Consider the following 18,470-nt stretch of genomic DNA (forward strand, 5'->3'; position numbering starts at 1 on the left):
ATACCCCGGAATCAACATGAACTAAAGTACAGATGGAACCATAACACAGTTTTCTGAGTTTTCACAGTATTCAGTACTAGCGCGTTAGAATCTCTGAAGAGCATAATCCTCTTCGTATCTTTGTCCCTGAGGAGCATCAAACATGTTATCGGAGGGTATTTCCTGAAGTCAGTTTCAGTTTAGTTTTGAAATTAAAACTTTCAGTATCTTGTAATGAGCTAAATCCCTTTCAACACAGGCTCCAGACTTAATGTCTCTTCGTCGGCAGCGAGAAAAAGTTTTTTTTTTACAATCCTCATCATCCAGCCTTTATGTCAGAACACACTGTGGCCCTGCGGCATCACAGCAGCCGGGACACAAGCAGCTCACACAAGCACAGGAAAGAGGAGCAGTCTGTGAGGAGAGCCGTCAGCGGAGACTCCAGGACCATTAAAACCTCAGGACTTTGATCATCTTACAGACGCCCAAAGGCCCGTCCCAGTTCCCCTTGGGTCCGGATCCTCAGTTTACTGGTTAATTTCATGTGGCAATTCCCCAGGATGTTTGTTGAGACACGTCGACTGAACATGTCTCCAGGAAACCACACACACACACATTATCAACCAGATAATAAGATACACACACAGAAGGACAAATTACACTGTCAGACACTGGAGAGCAAACTTTAACATGATGCTTCATGGGAGGTCAGTGAACATGGCCTAATAATGTTTCTTCCAAAACCGAGTTTAAACAAGACAGTTTCTGTTTTATGTATTTCTCTGAAATTGATGCTTAATTTTGTACTTTTGCATTTGTCACTTTCTTCGCTAAGGGAAGAAGACAAGCGAAAAACACTATTATTGACTATTATCACAGGAAAGGAAGTAAAAGAAAAACCTTCTGTAAAACAGAAAAGCAAAGAAAAGTAAAGTGTAAAAAAATAGAAGCAGGCAAAGCACATTAAGATAAAACAGTAAATAAACTGTAACGTCCCAATGTAAACTGAATGTGGCTTGTGGACGAGCAGTGAATGAACTCTGGTGTCAGAGCACAGACGGATGTGAGTGGAGAGGAGTTGTATAACCGGACGGTCACAGGAAGAAACTCCTGCGGTGTTCAGTGAGCACTTGGTCATTAGGTGTGTGCTCCTCTGTCTGAGCAGTGCACTGTGAAGAGGAGACGTCTGCGATGAAGAGGAGTTTCGACAACATCCTGCTTTCATCGACTACATGCAGATGCTCCAACACTCGGGACTGAGCCTGTTTGTTAAATTCAGTTTACGATCAAAACTAATGATGACGGGTCGTTACAACATCTGAAAACTTTTCAAATGCTGAAACAATTAAAAATGGATGGCTGCCAGTAGATTAGTGAGGAAAATGCCTTTCATTCCCTGGCTGCAGCATCAGATGTGAGGATTTGTTGGTTATATATCATTGTAAAGTGATATAACATGAATTCTTGTTACATTTTCCAGAATTTGAAGGTTGAAAGTTAAAAACTATCGTCAGTTTCATCGATAAGGAAAACACTCAAAACAAATGTCCTGATTGAGCGTGGACCCCATGTACTGAGATCGCTCTGCAGCAGCTGCTGGTTCGATTCCGACCCGTTAAATTATATAAATAAAGTCGTGCTTGGTGAACAAAACTAAGCGTAACCAGCTAGAAAATATGAAACTCCCAAAAAGCGATGAAACCGCAGAAAGTTTGGAATGTGTGGTATCTCATTGAGTGTTTAAACAACCGAGTCTCAGAGTGATGAGAGAATCATTGGTGTTTAGTTTGACACAGAAGCTGTGTGGAAATAAGCTACTAAGGAAAAACAGAAGAAACCACAATTATCCTCTAAGTCTGGAAGTTCGTTTTTATCTATAAAAAAGTATGAGTCGTGCCTGAGTCCTTAAATAGTTTGAGTGTTGAGAAGAAGGTTTGGAGAAGCTTTGTCTTCAGGAGGACACAAGATGCTGTTTTAATGTGTAACCTTTGGTGCTAATGACTGAATACAAGGGACAAAACGTTTTTATCAAGCACAAATGGAAACGTATTGTGAGCAGTTGATAATTCTGAGGTGGATGAGATGTTTTCTCCAGCTCTGTGTGTCTATGCACACAATGAACCCAACAGAAATGGGATCTAATGGGTTTGATCTGAGTGTGAGGAGCGGATCTGTGTTGCAGCTCTGTGAAGCGGGTGTGGGCCATTGGTTTGTTTTGGGAATGTTTTCCATTTTCACTGGAATGTTGTGTTGGTTAAAAATAATCTGAAATGCCAAGTTGAGCTCAAACTGCAGATCCTCCCACACAACGTCTTCATGACATCAGGGTTCCGTTGCTCAGTTTGGGAATCGAAATCGTTGAGGCAGAGGTTGTTGATTTTTAATGGGTTAGACACTGGGACGCACAGCGGTTGGAGGCAATATGAGAATAACACACATTTTCCTGAAAGATTTTCCGCCTCGTGGGGAAATGTTAACGAGAATAAACCACAGTATTCATGAAGCGTGCGCGTACTTTTACGATTTTATTGTCTCGCCTCAGTTTTCCCGTCTTCACAGGACAGTAGCCTGAATTCTGGAGAGTCTTCATTTTGCACTGAGCAGTCGTTTCTGTCCTTTGCCTCCTGCTGGACTTCTGAGCGAGTGACGTCCATCGTACGAGTCCCCGTTTCGCATATGTGGCACCAGAGAACTGACTTCTGCACTGCAAAATTACTGAAGCCTAAACTTTCTTTACACTGTTAATAAAAACACTAAATACAAATATTATATTACAAAAGCTTTAAATCTTATTAGACTTTTTTTGTGGCTGAGAAGGAAACAAAGTGTTTTTTCTACTTGGAGGAGGTGCGGCCACACAGATGCAGCGAGGACGTCTTATAGTCACATTTTCTCCCACTTGCTACAAACACCTGCAGGTATCAGCTGTCTGTCCTACCTGTGCTCGCAGCGGGAGCATAAGTCTGGGAACTGCAGCGGTATCAACACGCGTGCAGAGGGAAGCCCGGCATTGTCTGTGGATTTAACGCAGAGCCCAGCAGGACGGGCACCAGCCTGAGCAGGTCTCTGAGCGGGATGCCCAGCCGGCTGCTACGTGACAACAAGTCCCCGAGTGAGCTGCAGCCTGCAGGGAGAGAGGACAGAGCTTCAGATGAGGTGAACATCACTGCTACAGGAGTACGACTGTCATTGTTCCATATACTCAAGTTGTTGGGATGGGATTTGGATAAAGACGACTCTATTATAACATCCTGAGTGGTGGAAGAAGAACTCAGATCCTTTAGTTTAAGTCCCCATATTGTAAAAAGTGAGATTTCCATGTATTTTGTGATTATAAAGCAGATCTAGGTGTAATATAAATACTGTGAAAGAATCAAAACACTCAATCAAGAGAAATTCACACAGCCTGTATTCAGAAACATCGTCTGTGCCTCCAACACGATCAATGCAGTGCTACAAAAACTAAAGCATTTCCCTTGTAGTAAAGAAGAAATATTGAGAAGCAGAACATTAATATATATCAAGGGAAGTACCTCAGAATTGCAAGTGCATGATGGAGTTTAACTCCTGCTCTGTGTACTGAGCGTTTGCATGAAAATCTACTGTGTATCTGCACACACTCGTACATGGTGATAACATGTTAGTCTCACCCTCCAGCTGTGTGTGTGTGTTCCTGAGGCAGGGGATCGAGCGGTACACCAGGAAGCAGGCCAACGTGATGGACTGGGTGTCCTTAGGGAGGGCCTCGCCCCTCAGGTAGGACCTCAGCACTGAGCTGTTGTCTAGAGCAGAAAACACACAGGTCAAACAGTCAAACAGGTATTTCTTATTCATAGGTGGGTGTTTGTGTAATAGATTACTGTACCTGTAGCGATTATTTGCATAAATGTGTTTTTTTACCAGGTGACAAACTCAAAACAAACGTTGCGTTTACAAGACAAATTTAACATTAAACTTCGGAAAACAAAACTCTTTTGAATTAAAGAAGCTGTAAAAACAAATATCTGTTCAAACACGTTTTCCGTTGTAACTGTTTTATCTTAAACAAGAGAGTTGATGATGGGAATCAAGATGCAAGAAACTAATTTGTTCTCAAGTTATGTATCAAAGAAACTAACTTAAGTGTTTCCTCTCACATCTGGAGAGTAGAGGAGAAAAACCCCAGAATGGCAATAAAAATAACAAGGTTCGATTCATGGGTGAGTTCCAGAGAACAGCAAGATTCTTGATGCTCGAGATCAAGTTAGTTTGGTTTGTTCTTTGATTCGTCTGCCAGCAACAAGAGTCTTCATGAAACATGACGGTGAAGGCAAGTTGGATCTGTTTACATGATCACAGGCTTTGTCCCACGACACCTGTTTCCCACGCCTCTGTGTGTGTGGGTGTGCATGTACCAGTAAGGGATGGAATGTGTGTTTGTTGAGTGTACACACGGCCTGTTTAACTTCTAAACTATGACATTAGCCTGCTACACCCAGTCCAGGAAAACAAGATGAGACACATCCAGCCTGTGAAATCTCCGAGCAGTGACACACCTGACACTTGGTTTCTTGAACAAAAGGCAAAAATATTAATGGTGTAAATAAGTGATGCTTCTTTAAAGTTGAAACCTCTTTATTTATCTTTTATCTAAATCTGTTTAATTTAAAGAAAATATATATGAAAATGTTTTTAATATTTTCACTTGATATGAGTCAAACTAGTTTTATTTGTTATTTCACACTCCTCCCTCCCTCCCTCCCTCCCTCCCTCCTGCCTCTCCTCACCCTTGAGCCAGCTGTCCAGCGCTGCATCCACCATGTTCTTCATGACGGGCAGGAACTCGGAGGTGAGCAGGGCGTCGTGGCGATTCGCGGCGGCCCGCAGCACCCTGCCGTCCCACAACTCCACCACCAGACGCAGCTGCCAAAGGGGGAAGGTCTGCAGCAGGTCCCCCCGACGCAGAGCACCGACCGCCTAACACACAGCAGCGGAGACGCAGGATTTGAAAAAAACCTTTGTATGTGCAGATCAGATGTTTATCTCCGACAGTGACGTTAGGTTTTAATAACTTCGAATATCAGTAACTGCATATTTCAAAATCCCCGTGAACAGCTTTCCTACAAAATGAAAATCAACCTACAGACACGTTACAGTTAATTTCACAGCGTTTACTTATTTATTCATGGGAACATTGGCTTTATTATTATTTATTATGAATGAAATTGTCAAGGTATGAAACAGAGAAGTGCGTGTGTGTGTGTGTGTGTGTGTGTGTGTGTGTGTGTGTGTGTGTGTGTGTGTGTGTGTGTGTGTGTGTGTGTGTGTGTGTGTGTGTGTGTGTGTGCTTTACCTGCTCAATAGCGATATATGTGGGCAACATCTCTGGACACTCCTGTGTCACACACTCGTACAACATGGCCGAGAACAACACCAGAGTATCCTCCCTCTGCACAAACACAACACACATTGTGTTAGTCTGTGTGGTTTAGGTATTACACATGCTGTTTTACACCATAGGCTGTAATTAAACACCGACAACATGTCTCCATTTCCTCCAATTGAATAAAAACTGAAGCTAAAATAATGAATAAACTGATAAAGGGGCTGCAATCTTGTGCTTTTAATGTAATTTGGAGTCTGTGCAGTAGTGGTTGTGGTGTGGAGTCTTGTATCGAGGTCCCACCGATACACACGCTCCATTGATCCCCAGTCAGTCTGGGGTTTACGATTCATACTGCAGCCAGACACAAGGAACTGTGCAGGATGGTCTGGCTTCATGTCGTCCAGCTTTATATAAAGTCTATGGTTTACACAGCCACATCAAACCCCTGTGATGTAAACCAATCATTTTTGTTTTCCAATCTTGGGTATGTAAGTTTGTGGGGATCTTTTTTGGGACAGTTCTCCTATACACAAAACTAATACATTTTAAATGACATCTAAATAAACTGGAAGCAATGGAATGGGGACAAAAAAGGCGCTTGTCAAACCTGACCATGGAATTCAGCCTTTTTATATCACAAAATCCAAACTGATTCATTTTAAATCAGTAAAAGGAAACCACAGGCATTTCCTTAAAAGATAAAGTAATAATCTGAACTCAGCCAGAAGGTTAAGGTGTACTCATTTAGAAATTGTACAAACTAACAACTATACTATACTTTCAAGGCCATCTCTTCACATCTAGCAGACATGGGGAGATTGGCAGGATGCAGCCTGTACGTTCAGGTCTAGACATGGAGCTATTTAACGCTACATTAATAAAAACCAGACACCAAAGAATCTTGCAATTACTTGCCAGGAAACACAACGTCCTAAATGTAACAAGAAAGAAGGTGTTGACATTAAATAAACAAGGAGACGCAAAGGAGAAGCAGGAAAGACTGAGCTGGTGTCACTGGACTGATAATAACTGATAAACAGCACAGAAATCTGTTGTCGTTAAATTCAATTACTGACGGTTACGCTAGAAAATGACAAATTTTCTTCCATTTCACTGTGAAAGCTGAAGCCAGCAACCCAACCAATTAACCTGGAGGTGTGAGGAAGCCGCCTCTTTACTCAGAAAATATGAGTCAAGTGATTAACCAGATGACGCATCGGTCATGGCATCTGGAGCATGGCTGTTCTTAGTGTGCTCCGTACATTTAAGGTTTGTTTTTCCATTAAATCAGTTTTTCCATATTCAGGACATGACTTTAAAGACTTTGCTGCAGAGATTACATTTCTTTTAGATAATCATGGCCCTGTCCTGATAGTGAAAGTCAAATCAGCCTTGGCTCAGGAGGAAGAGCAGGTCATCCACTAATCAGATGTTTGGCGGTTTGATCCCCTGCTCGTCCAGTCGGTATGCTGAAGTGCACTCGGGCAAGGAACTGAATCCTTAATTGCCTATTTCTGTGCACTCAAACTCACGTGTTTCATTCCATCAGATGCTTTACAGAAGAGCTCAGCAAAGGAGACCAGGGCCGGCTCGGAGGTGAATGTTGAGATGGCTTCAGGCTGCGAAACAAAAAAAGAACACATGAGGAAAGAGTAAAATTATTTAGATTCACAAACACACAAAGGAAGAATAGAGAAACAAGACAAAGACAGTCGAGGACGAGAAAAGAATAAGGAAAAGATTTTTTTTTTTAGACAATAGGAGAGAAGTGTGCGAGGAGATGCAATCAAGGGAAGGAAGAAAGGAAGGAAAGATGAATGCACAAGAAGAAAAAGATGAAGGGGGAGGAAGGACAGTGAGGACGAGTGGAATAAATGACGTGTGTTCTGTGGACCTGCAGGTGTATTGACAGCATACACTAAGGCCATTTGGAAACCAGTAATAGTCTGTCAGCCACAGAGCTGCCTGGTGAAACCGTAGTGACAACCTGCCAAGACTGGAAACAACCAGCCACAGGGGAGGAGGTCACCTAAATTGCACTCGCTTCTATTTGCAGCCCGTTGTTGTTGTTGTTGGTGCAAACTTGTTTCTCTAAATGTGTATCTTAGGCATTTTTTGTGTGTATTTCTTTCAACAGAAAATGTTTCTTTATTTCTCCATCTCCTTTTTACTTCAGTCTCAGTGTATCCATGAGTATTATTACTTCTCCACACAATTTCAGCAGAGTTAAACTGTAGTAAGAAAAACAGCCTGCAAAAATAAGTGACCAATTAAAAAAAGAAAAAAGGAGGCCATGGTTTGTTTGGTCTGTACATTCAGATTCAAGTTGCCCACATCGCTCTCTCTGCTCTACAGAGTCTGAACGGACCTCCAGTGACGGCTGCAGGTGTTACTGCGTACGTGTGACAGACCTTGAAGGCTTGGACTCCGGAGTTTCGGTGGTTGACGGTGGAGGCCAACAGGCTCTTCCAGCCCTGAGGGTCGTCTTTGTAGGGCAGCTGGCCGGCCCGTAGTTTTACATACAGCACCCCGTGTCTAGAGAGGATGGACCTGAGGGAGAGAGAAGCTGTTCTTTAAATCAATTAACCTCATCAATACATCAGAGTGAATTCCTGGATTCTACGTATCCATCTATGAATGATCAGTGTATTAGGTGGTTTCTGTTATTCTCTTCACGGTTTACATCAGTTTCAAAGACAAGCGGTTTCCTCTGTACTTACTGCTGGAGCTGGGGGAAATTATATCAAGATAATAATTCAAATTTTATTCAATATTTATAATTAACACACAAAATGTCACATTATTATTTATTTTAGGTTTAAAGACCGATTTGTGCTCCTGAGTGAAGGTTTTAAAGGTTGAGGTTTTAAACTCAATGACAAACACTTTTACACATCTGAGGTGGATCAATTGTGTGTTGTACCTTTTCACTCTGCTACACAATGCACAGGAATTATATTGATATGTTAAGCTTTTGTTATATTGCCACTGATGAAAGTTGTGTTGTGATAATTGCTGATATTTGTTGATTGCCCGGCCCCACTTACTGCAGATGCTGTGTTTCTTTGCTGAGATCAATGGACAGTTCCCAGTAACGTGGCCCCTTCACCTTCACCTGCAATAAGCAAATATAAAAATTTGCATGTTAGGTGATAAAAAGGTGAGGAGATCAGATCATGTTTCCACTGGGCTGCAAAGCTGTGAAGCTGCTGTTCTCAGACTTTACCCGTTTGAGATGGTGCAGCTCAGGGAGCATGGTGGGGGCCATCAACTCTACCGTCGTCTCATCGTACCACTTGGTCGCCTGAAACAAGAGAAAAATACGTCATCACAGCACACACAAGGTTAAAGGGTTACATACAGACACAGTTTCACACTAATTGTTAAATCTAACCACCGATGCATTGAAATTGATCGATAAGATCTATAACCTGAATTGAAGAGCATACGCGAGGCGGATGAAATAATCTTGCTTCCTGGAAATTAAGAGTGAAGGCAAGAATTCTGCCCAGGCCACACATGATAGTGAGAGTCATGACTTTGATCAGAGAGCAGATAATTATTAGAGTACAGATATGAGCTGTGAAAGCCTAAATTCCTTTAAGAGAACATAATATTACAGAGGCGCTCCTGAGTCAACTCAACCAAGTCAGACAGGGGTAGACTTATTCTGATGAAGAGAGTAAAATCGAATAAATTAAGTATTTGACAGAAGGAACATGGGTGTGTGTTAAGCAGGAGTCATCTTCAATAACCCTGATAACTGGTGATGTTCATGTGACAGTGAAACAGGTTTTTGTGCTTATGAATACAATGTTACCAGAAAGTTGAAATACAAGACTTGAACCTCTTCTCGCTTTTCAAGTTAAATGCTCAAATGTATCATGTTAACATTTTATGAAAGAATTGCATCTGAATTCTTTATAAAACAAATTAACAAGAAGATTATAAAATGTGCATGAATGTTTGCAAGAGTCACGTAACGAGTAATTGACGTCGTAGTGTCCATCTGAGCTTTCTGCTGTGAATCTAATTGAAGTGAGGAACGCTGTCAGGCGTCGTCCCCACTGTGGACAGCAACGTCCATCTTTGACCTTCAAATCCATCGCATGTGGAAGTACTGAAACACTAGCAGCTTGAATCCACAGTGGGTTAAGACGCCGACCGTGTCCCTGATCTAAGTGCATCCTCCACTTTCCTTGTCATCTCTCTAGTGTCTGTAGTTTACTGTCACCACAGTTGCTTTTAATCAACTGCATCAAAAATCCTGCACCGACCCACAACATCGTACAGACAGAAACAAGGTCAAGGTACAGCAGCGCCAAAATTAACAATACCCTCTGAACAGCAAAGTGAGATTTCTCTTCATCTACTATACTTTAACTGCAATTCATATATACTTTTGAAATAAGTCAGGGACAAACTGTGAGAGAAGGCAGAGAGTGAATGAGTGTGAGGACACTGAAGCTGTGAGCCGGAGGAAGCAGCCCGGCTGACGGCAGCAACGAAAGATGAAAAGCAGAACGTGGTGGTTTGGTGGGCAGGAGCGTTATTTTGAAATGAACTGACATTGGCTCATATTGTGTGTCACAGTGCATGTTAGCTTGTGTGTGTCTGTGCGTGTGTGTGCGTGTGTGTGCGTGTGTGCGCGTTTGTGCGTGTGTGCGTGTGTCAAGAGGAAGTGTGGCGAATTTACAAGTATGACAGAGATAAAGACGTAGAGAGAGGAACTGCACGCCCGGTTATGCAACAGAACAACCTACTGTTGAGTTTCATTCTCTAGTGTCCACATTGAGCTTCTTCATGACTGAATACGGAAGTCGAGCAAATGGTTGAGAACATTTTATGGTCTTGGTTGCTTAACATATTGCAGCTCAATATTGTGACAAACTGTAAAACTAGAATTACCGCACTGAGGTCGCATCCCTCTGCCAATCAGTGCAGATTCCATGTACATGTTTCTAAATATTTTTTTTCCAGATTCATATAAGGACACTGTGACCTTAGACCACTGAAACCTAAAAACAATATCTTTGAGTTCAAGTGACAACTGATCAAAAGTTTAAGTAATTTCCTCAAGCAGTCTTGAGATATCACATTCACAAGAACATGAGGGGCACTGTGACCTTGACCTTTCACCTCCAGGCACCAAAATGGAATCGGTTCATCTTTGTGAACGTTTGTACCAAATTCCTTCAATCCGATCTTCAGATATCATGTTCAAGAAAAACAAACATACTTCGTGAGGCCACCATGATCTTAGCCTTTGACTTTTGGCTCCCAAAATGAAATCCAAGCTCAAGAGAATGTTTGTGTCAAACGTGAGAGAATTCCCTCGAGGCGTTCCAGAGATATCGCGTTCACAAAAACAAGCTTTGTTAATGGGCAAAGTGAGCATCTCCTTGATTCACAGGTGTGTGTGTGTCTGCATGTGTCAGCCAGACCGCCCTTGTTAAACCGACCTTGTAGGTGACCTCTAATAGGGCGTAGCAGGGCTTCAGGGAGTCCACGTCCACAGGGACCAGCAAACGCGGCTCAGCAGCCAGCACGGCCAGGTGCCGCAGGGCCTGCAGGTGGTAGCTGCAGCGGCACAAAGAGTTTGAGATTTACCGTCAAATATAAGTGGGCAAGACAGATTCAGTATACAGTAAATTATTACTACAGAAAAACATGAGAAATGTATAATATAATATATTATTTTATACATTGTGTGAGATGTGACTCCTGATGCAAGGTTCCTCTCCTGGATGCAGCGTGTTGTGTTCAGGACACTTTACAGCACGTGCATGTGTTTGCATTTACAAGACGTAAACCAAGTATTTACTGCAAATAATTTGAGTGTGCGTCAGTCTCACCGGTTGTCGGTACTGTGAGCGGGGAAGTGTGGGTACAGCGCACACAGCAGAGCAGCGATGGCCGAGTTGGAGGTGCTCAGGGTGTACCTAACAAAAAACATTAGAAATACTATTACTTGACTTGTGTCTCTCACACAGAGACTCACACACGGTTTTTCCACAAGCAACAATGAAGTTTGCTTTTAAATTGTCCTCATGAAACAATCCTCACAAAGTGAAGTTAGTGAATCCAGGTGTGCGTTCTGATGCAGTTAACGTCATCGCCTCTTAAACGTAATAGCTGCCAGTTGAGTGTCTACTTTGACTAATGGAGTCATTATCTTTAAGTTGGGTCAGATAATAAAAGGCTGCTTGCACACGGGTTACTTGTAAGAGCACTGAGGTGAATTACTTAGCTCTCCACTTTAATGGACGGCTTTAGTCGTGTTTAGCATGTTTTAAAAACCTCAATGTTACATTCTTTGTTTCTTCAGTTTACAATTCAAAAGACCTGAAACACAGAGTCACAGTCGGTGAAGGTGAAAATCAGGTGAAATTCAAATTGTTCTCAACAACTAGTAACAAGGGGATATAAGGAGATAGGGATTTGTTTTAAGAGGTCAAAAGCCCAAAAGAGCTGGAATCATTGCTACACCCTATAGTATGCATAGAGTATATACCACTGCTTGGATTAGGAACCTTGATCACACTGTGAGAAATCAGCAGTTTTGGGTTTGAAACGAATAACAGTCACAGACTTTTGCTGACCAACACATAAAACTTGCAACCTCACAAGTGAAGTTCTAGCTGTGTTGCTATTGTTTTCTACTGCGCACAAAGATGTGTGAAGTTAATTAGATGACAGGAAGTCTGTCGTCTACATTTGAACCACACTAAATGTTTTAGGGGCAGTGGGCAGCCCCCGACAAACTAACCTCACGTACAAGTCAGAAAACCTTACACGGCCTGACTTGGTGCGCGAGGACATTTGACCACTCCCAGGAAACCCACGCAAACATGATAAGCCACCGAGAAAGCCCCTGTCAGCCTGTGGTATGAGCTGTTACTCCGACAGTTTGGAGTAGCAGCAATTAGTCTGAACGCCAAGTGTGACTATGGGTTGCAAAAAACTCAACTTTCACTTCAGTTTCATGGTTAAAAAAATGTATAAATGGGAAGAGAAACCGACTGAGCAAATAGAATGAGAGAGAGGAAGCAAAGGAAGGAAGAAAAAGAGGTGAGAAAATGAATGACGGCAATGTAGCACTGACAAAATGCATAGAAGAGCAAAGACGTGTGTATGGCAGTGAAATGAAAGTGGGGAATGGACTGAAAGGACAACAAGCACACAGACAAAACAAAGGAAATTAAAACAATGACATGGCAAAACGACGGCTCTCCAGCATGACATATAGCCTCTGCAGGCACGTGGGAAACACACTACACAGCATGACATTCAAACTGAGGCTCTGCTCACAGCTGGCAGGTCTAAAATAACAACATAACCTGAATAAAGTCAAAAGGTTCATCTGGTTGTGGCTGTAGGTGGAGAAACATGTAATCAGAAAATACACAGGCCAAGGTCAGTGGTTTGAGGAACCCGGTTTTTGTGTTTGTGTTTGTGTGGGTGTGTGTGTGTGTGTGTGTGTGTGTGTGTGTGTGTGTGTGTGTGTGTGTGTGTCATTCATTATGCAGAACACAGCGGTCAAAATAGACTTGTGTGTATTTGTACGGCTCACCCACATGACGTGTGTACATGTGTATGTGTTGCACCTGGTTCTTCACGGAAACGGCCGTCCGAAATCTAGTGGGCGTGTTCCAGTATGTACGCTATGTTTTCAGTTCGGAGTCTGCTGCAGTTCAAGTACCGTGTGATATTCTAGACAACACCTAGAATATAATTTAACCTCAGTGTCTTCATCAAACAGTTAATTCCAGCGATATTTGCACGCAGTTTTGTCGTAAGACTAAACTTCAAAATAACAGGGACACTTGGGTGCTCAATGCCTTGCTCAAAGGCCCCTCAGAGGTCAGAAGTGACACTAGCAGCTTCAAAACAATGATCCCTTTCTAAACTCTTGTCCATGTGTATGTGCTTCACAAGACTCTTCACAGTGGTCATTTTGTTTTTTTATGTTATGTATAACTTTAAAGTGTATCCTATTAGTTTTTATATTTCTCCATGTTGGTGATATGCTCAAGGTAGGAAACTGTTCAGCAGACTAAACATACTGTATCGCTCAAATGAGTATTTACACTCGAGGAGCGTGAAGGAGCGAGGGCTTGTAAAGAGGGAGGTGTTATTTTGAATCAAACATTTGTCCAACTGATGCAGGAGTGGGTAAGAACATAACAAGAATAAATGCTACTCAGCCGTTCCTGTTGTCACCCAGAAATTTCAAAGATAATAAGAAATAATCTTAAAACACCACAAACAGGAAGGAGATTATTATATGTTATACCTTTTTTGCTGCAATAACAACTATTCAATCTATTGTGTAAAACTGTTGCTGTTAACCTGCTTCATCCAAGCGCCTTTATATATTATATATAGATGATTTCTATTGCTGCTGGGATCTCAGTTACCAAACATCATTTCCTTGGAGTTATTTTAAATAATTCATTAATCAGAAACTACTCAAATGTCAAATACCATATAAATTCCCCATAGAGGTGACCGGAGCAGTGTAATGTCTATTCATTTAAAAACAAAATTATTGGCTTTTCTTTTCTGCACAGCTGATTTTGACCCCAAGCGTATAGTAGCTTTTAAATAGCTGCTGTTTGTGTATGAACGTGAGTGTATGAGCATCTCACCTGCCCCCTCCCAGGAAGAGCAGGCCCAGTGCCATATGATGAGCCATGTGGAAGCCGTAGTTCATCTCGCCGCCAGTTCGCTTGTGGAAGAAGCGACAGAGCTGCAGGACCTTCAGATTCCCGGTGCCAGACATCACCATGGACATAGCCAGCAGGATCATGGACAGACCGGTCTGCAGGTTGTAATAACCAGTTTGCTGGGGAACAAACACACACGTTGGCAGAAAGAGCAAGAAGGAACAAAGGAGAAACGTAAGAAATTACAATGTTCAACTCATCTCAAAGTATAAGTTAGTGAGGCTTTTGTCATAACTGTGTAACTGTGACCATCTTGTAAGGTCAAAGCACAAATTCACGTATATACAAATTAAAACACTTACAACAGCAGCTGTACCAGCAAAGGACATGATCTTCATGAAGGTCCTGGCGAACTCGTAGAGGCAGTCGAACGCATCGGAGTTGGCGGAGCCAGCGAAGCGTAGGCCCAGTGCCATACAGGCCCCGGCTGTGATGTAGTCTTGGGCTTGGCTGAGAGAAACAGAAAACATGACGTGCTCAGTCATGATGGTGGAAGAGCAAAACTACAACCACCACAGAAGGTGGTAGAAGAATCATGGACTAAGAGAATATTTCCTGAACAGCTGCAAGGTTTAATGTCGAAACATAATGACAGATTTGATCTTAATACTCACGCCATTGTCTCCATGTTGATGTCCTCTGAAGGGTCAAATGTCCCCCTCATGATCTGGAAACCCAAAAATGTAATGGAAAAATGTGTGCCAATTACTTATTTAGGATATAGGTGTAATAAATATAAGTGCAACGTGTTTTTTAATCATCTGTTGTATGTCAGTCCCTAAGCAATCACTGCTCTTTTCTTCCTGTGAATCTGGAGAGCGATACTAGACAGTGAATGTGTACGACAACAAATGAAAAGACTCAATAAAGCTGGAGAGATCATTCTGTAACAACAATCACAGACAAAATATTTAAAATCAGTGTGAACGTCTGAAGCAAATTAGCGAATTAAACTGAGTAAATATTTGAAAAGTAAAACTAATTAAACCTGCCCTCAAGCAGAACAATGAACCACAACTCTCAGCTGGGAATTTTGTACGAGTTATAGTGACTTGTGGCATCACAGCTTCAAATACAGTACGTCTGCATATGTGTGTATTTTCTCACCTGGGGTATGTTGCTCTTGACCCACTCGGTATTAGGGAGGATTTCATCCCACATGATTATACACCGAGCAAGAGTCTGTGAGGGCAGATAAGAAAAAGGAGAGAGAGAGAGAGAGAGAGAGAGAGAGAGAGAGAGAGAGAGAGAGGTATATCATATTAAGAGAAAGGTGAGAAAAATGACTAGACACACACACATACACAGAGCTAGTGCTACACTGACCCTCAGCAGCAGAAACTCTGGCTTGATGAAATCCAGCAGGAACCAAGTGTCTGGAGGTTTCAGCCAATCAGCAATCGACCTAGTGGAGAAAACCACAAAGCGGTAAGGGGGTGTTAATACCGTCCTTCAACACCCACTGAGCCAATGGACAGCCGGCATCGACAAGCCTCGAAGAAGACAGGAACCTCTTGACCAATTGCAGAAAGCTACGAGACGGAGGAGACGTGTTCTTCTGTAGCGTAATGTGACAACGGGACTCAGGGAGGGGTGAGAGTTTTCATCAGGTGAGTTATGATGCTCTGCTCAATGATATAGAAAGAACCACACTTTGGCAATATAGTAAAAACTCACCATAAGAGTTAACACAGTCATGGTTTACGAGTATGTGTCGGTTATAAAGTTCGTATATTCGTGTAATTTACTGGATCTGAGGTCCCACATGCTCTTTGTCATTTGCATAATCTTCTTTAATGGTTTGTATCAGAAGAAAATTAAAGAGTGGGTCAGTAGGAAACCTGATTGAGTCACAATCAAACATTAATGTAACAAATCAGGCGTCTGCAATCACATTAAACACGGGCCATTTTTTCAAAGAGGTCATTTGTCTTCTCTCACCTGTTGTTGGTCTTGAGGTAAATCATGGCGAGGGCCAGCGTGGCCCCTGGACACGTCACGTCCACATTGATAGTGTCACCTTCCTGGAACGATGATTGATAGTGCTTGAAGGAAACCTGGCTGTTAGTTAGCAGCTAGCTAACCTCATTAACTGGTCAGATAATTATCGGTTATCATTACTCTCTTTTGTTTTATCCTATTCTATCAGTTGTGAAACTTTGTTTTGTGTTGTCGGTGGCACACGTACCACTTGTCATTTACTATTGTGTTGATATACTGTGAAATACAACAGGTGTTATATATAGTAAAGCTTTCACCAGGACATAATCAGAAGGATCAAACACTAATATTGTTTATTGATTCTTAGATCTGTGCATCTACCTTGATCTGGTAGCTGGGGGACTTGTGTCTCTCCCTGTTGGCCCCAGCCTGAGCTCTGCGGTGGCCCCCCACCATGTACTGATACAACTGCTCAGGGACATTCAGGTCCGTCATCCCAATCAGGTTACTGCCATGCTGTAAGGAGAGAGAGAGAGAGAGAGAGAGAGGAATGAAGGAAGAGAGGACGGGGGATAAAGACTCATCCCTATTTTGACTTCAAAATACAACTTAAAGACTTCAGTCACTTACCCCCAGACAGACCATGCCCAGGGCCAGTCCCGCAGCGAGTGAATAGGACTCTCTGTCTGTACAGTACTCCATCTCTGGACCAGGGGGGCGGCCTAAGACAATTTCTTTGTTAATTTGTGTTAAATGCAACCCACAAATATTGTCCTTATCAATATAGATTAATATGACCATTGTTTTCCAGATCTATAGATTGATTTGTCTTTAAAACGTTCAAAAATCTTGAAAAGGCTCATGTCTCTATCCGTCCAGACACACACACACACACACACACACACACACACACACACACACACACACACACACACACACACACACACACACACACACACACACACACACACACACACACACACACACACACACACACACACACCTATCTCAGACAGCAGGACCTCAGCGTTGTGCCGGTGTCCTGTTCCCTGATACACCAGCCCGATGCCAATTACAGCAGCAACCTGCAGATAAGACGGGGGAGAGAATTGAATGTTTCAATTTCATACACGGTAATTTCTGTTTGTGTACAGGGTTGTACAGCAGATATGCATCATGTGTTCTCAGATTATTTTTGATTATTATGTTTGCATGCACACCCGCTCTTTACCTGCACATTGTGTGGCACGTCCAGCTCAGTCGAGGTGGGTGGGAGCAAGGCAGGGATGTGTATGCTAAGCAGGCGGGTAATTGACATGTCCATGGTGCCCAGCTTGGCTGAGGAAACGCCCAGTATGAGCCCGATACTGGTCATTTCATGGCCCTGACAGAATGACAGAGACAGTGGATTTTTCTCTGAACAACAGTCTTCTCTTCCAAGAAAAGTGTCTGACAGAGCTCAACGTGACTGACAGCTCTCATTAGACCCCTGTAAACCACCTCTGTGTGTGTGTGTGTGTGTGTGTGTGTGTGTGTGTGTGTGTGTGTGTGTGTGTGTGTCAAATCTGTCAAATCATGCTCTGCCTGCATGTTACAACACAAATACTCTAAAAAAGAGAGTTGTGTATAATAAAAAAAAAGAATTGTGATGACACACTGAACATTTTTATAACAGTTTATTTAATTCCTGTCATTAATTTTGTGCAATCTATTAAGTTTTTTCTGAGCTGGCAGTTTTCTGAAAGGATCTAAGGAGAGATGGCTACATTTTAATATAATCACTTTTCTCCAAATCTCGGGAACTTTAAAATCTGTATTCTCACATCGTATTTATAGAGGGATGATTGAGACAGAGAACTCGCTCATCTTTATGATCTGCAGCTGCATTTCACACCTTCAATCACTATGGGAACTGAAAGTGAATCGATCTCGGACCCAGTGTGAACACATTGGGTAAAAAGAATTAAAAAAAAGCTTTGTCTCGTTGCATCCTGTTGTTTTTCTCACCTGAAAGTGGGAAGCCTAGTTTCAAAGCAGAGTTTCACTTTGACTGGCTGCTTGGCTCTGATGCAAGTTTACATCTCATACAGTCATCTGGAGAAATGGGTATAAGAATGACTGTGTGTGTGTGTGGGTTTGTGTGTGTGTGCCCATGCCATGAAAGTAGACTGGAGGTGCCTTTGCGTAAACTGTATTTAAGTTCATTTTTGTTTTACTCCCTTGCAATTCTTTGTACGTTGGTGTGTGTGTGTGTGTGTGTGTGTGTGTGTGTGTGTGTGTGTGTGTGTGTGTGTGTAAACCACAATAGGAAACAGTAATTAAAAGAACAATCAACAGTAAACTGAGCGTTAAGGTGTTCACTAAACCTGTGAATACTCTATAGGATTATGAATAAAATGTGTATATTTGCTTTGTTCCTGCTGTGAAGAACGTACACGCGAGTGTGACTGTGTGTA

The 18,470-nt window shown here is 42.3% G+C and overlaps 1 protein-coding gene across 1 annotated transcript in view; it reads right to left on the reverse strand.

Moving 5' to 3' along the window:
- Positions 1–2,478: 2,478 nt before the first annotated feature.
- The window catches only part of anapc1 (anaphase promoting complex subunit 1), a 34,117-nt gene continuing 18,125 nt past the window's right edge, over positions 2,479–18,470 (reverse strand). Inside the window, exons 34-53 of the mRNA XM_034609717.1 lie at positions 17,246–17,398; positions 17,018–17,099; positions 16,645–16,736; positions 16,396–16,530; positions 16,015–16,097; positions 15,400–15,478; positions 15,181–15,255; positions 14,688–14,740; positions 14,376–14,523; positions 13,996–14,192; positions 11,200–11,286; positions 10,807–10,924; positions 8,571–8,648; positions 8,392–8,459; positions 7,756–7,894; positions 6,877–6,963; positions 5,312–5,407; positions 4,746–4,935; positions 3,630–3,761; positions 2,479–3,103 (exon numbers count right to left, since the gene is read on the reverse strand). Of these exons, the coding sequence (XP_034465608.1) occupies positions 2,961–3,103; positions 3,630–3,761; positions 4,746–4,935; positions 5,312–5,407; positions 6,877–6,963; positions 7,756–7,894; positions 8,392–8,459; positions 8,571–8,648; positions 10,807–10,924; positions 11,200–11,286; positions 13,996–14,192; positions 14,376–14,523; positions 14,688–14,740; positions 15,181–15,255; positions 15,400–15,478; positions 16,015–16,097; positions 16,396–16,530; positions 16,645–16,736; positions 17,018–17,099; positions 17,246–17,398 (2,235 nt within the window). The 3' untranslated portion in view covers positions 2,479–2,960. The remainder of the gene's footprint in view (positions 3,104–3,629; positions 3,762–4,745; positions 4,936–5,311; positions 5,408–6,876; positions 6,964–7,755; positions 7,895–8,391; positions 8,460–8,570; positions 8,649–10,806; positions 10,925–11,199; positions 11,287–13,995; positions 14,193–14,375; positions 14,524–14,687; positions 14,741–15,180; positions 15,256–15,399; positions 15,479–16,014; positions 16,098–16,395; positions 16,531–16,644; positions 16,737–17,017; positions 17,100–17,245; positions 17,399–18,470) is intronic.

Source organism: Hippoglossus hippoglossus, chromosome 15, assembly GCF_009819705.1.
Source record: "Hippoglossus hippoglossus isolate fHipHip1 chromosome 15, fHipHip1.pri, whole genome shotgun sequence".
In the NCBI taxonomy this organism is placed as follows: domain Eukaryota; kingdom Metazoa; phylum Chordata; class Actinopteri; order Pleuronectiformes; family Pleuronectidae; genus Hippoglossus; species Hippoglossus hippoglossus.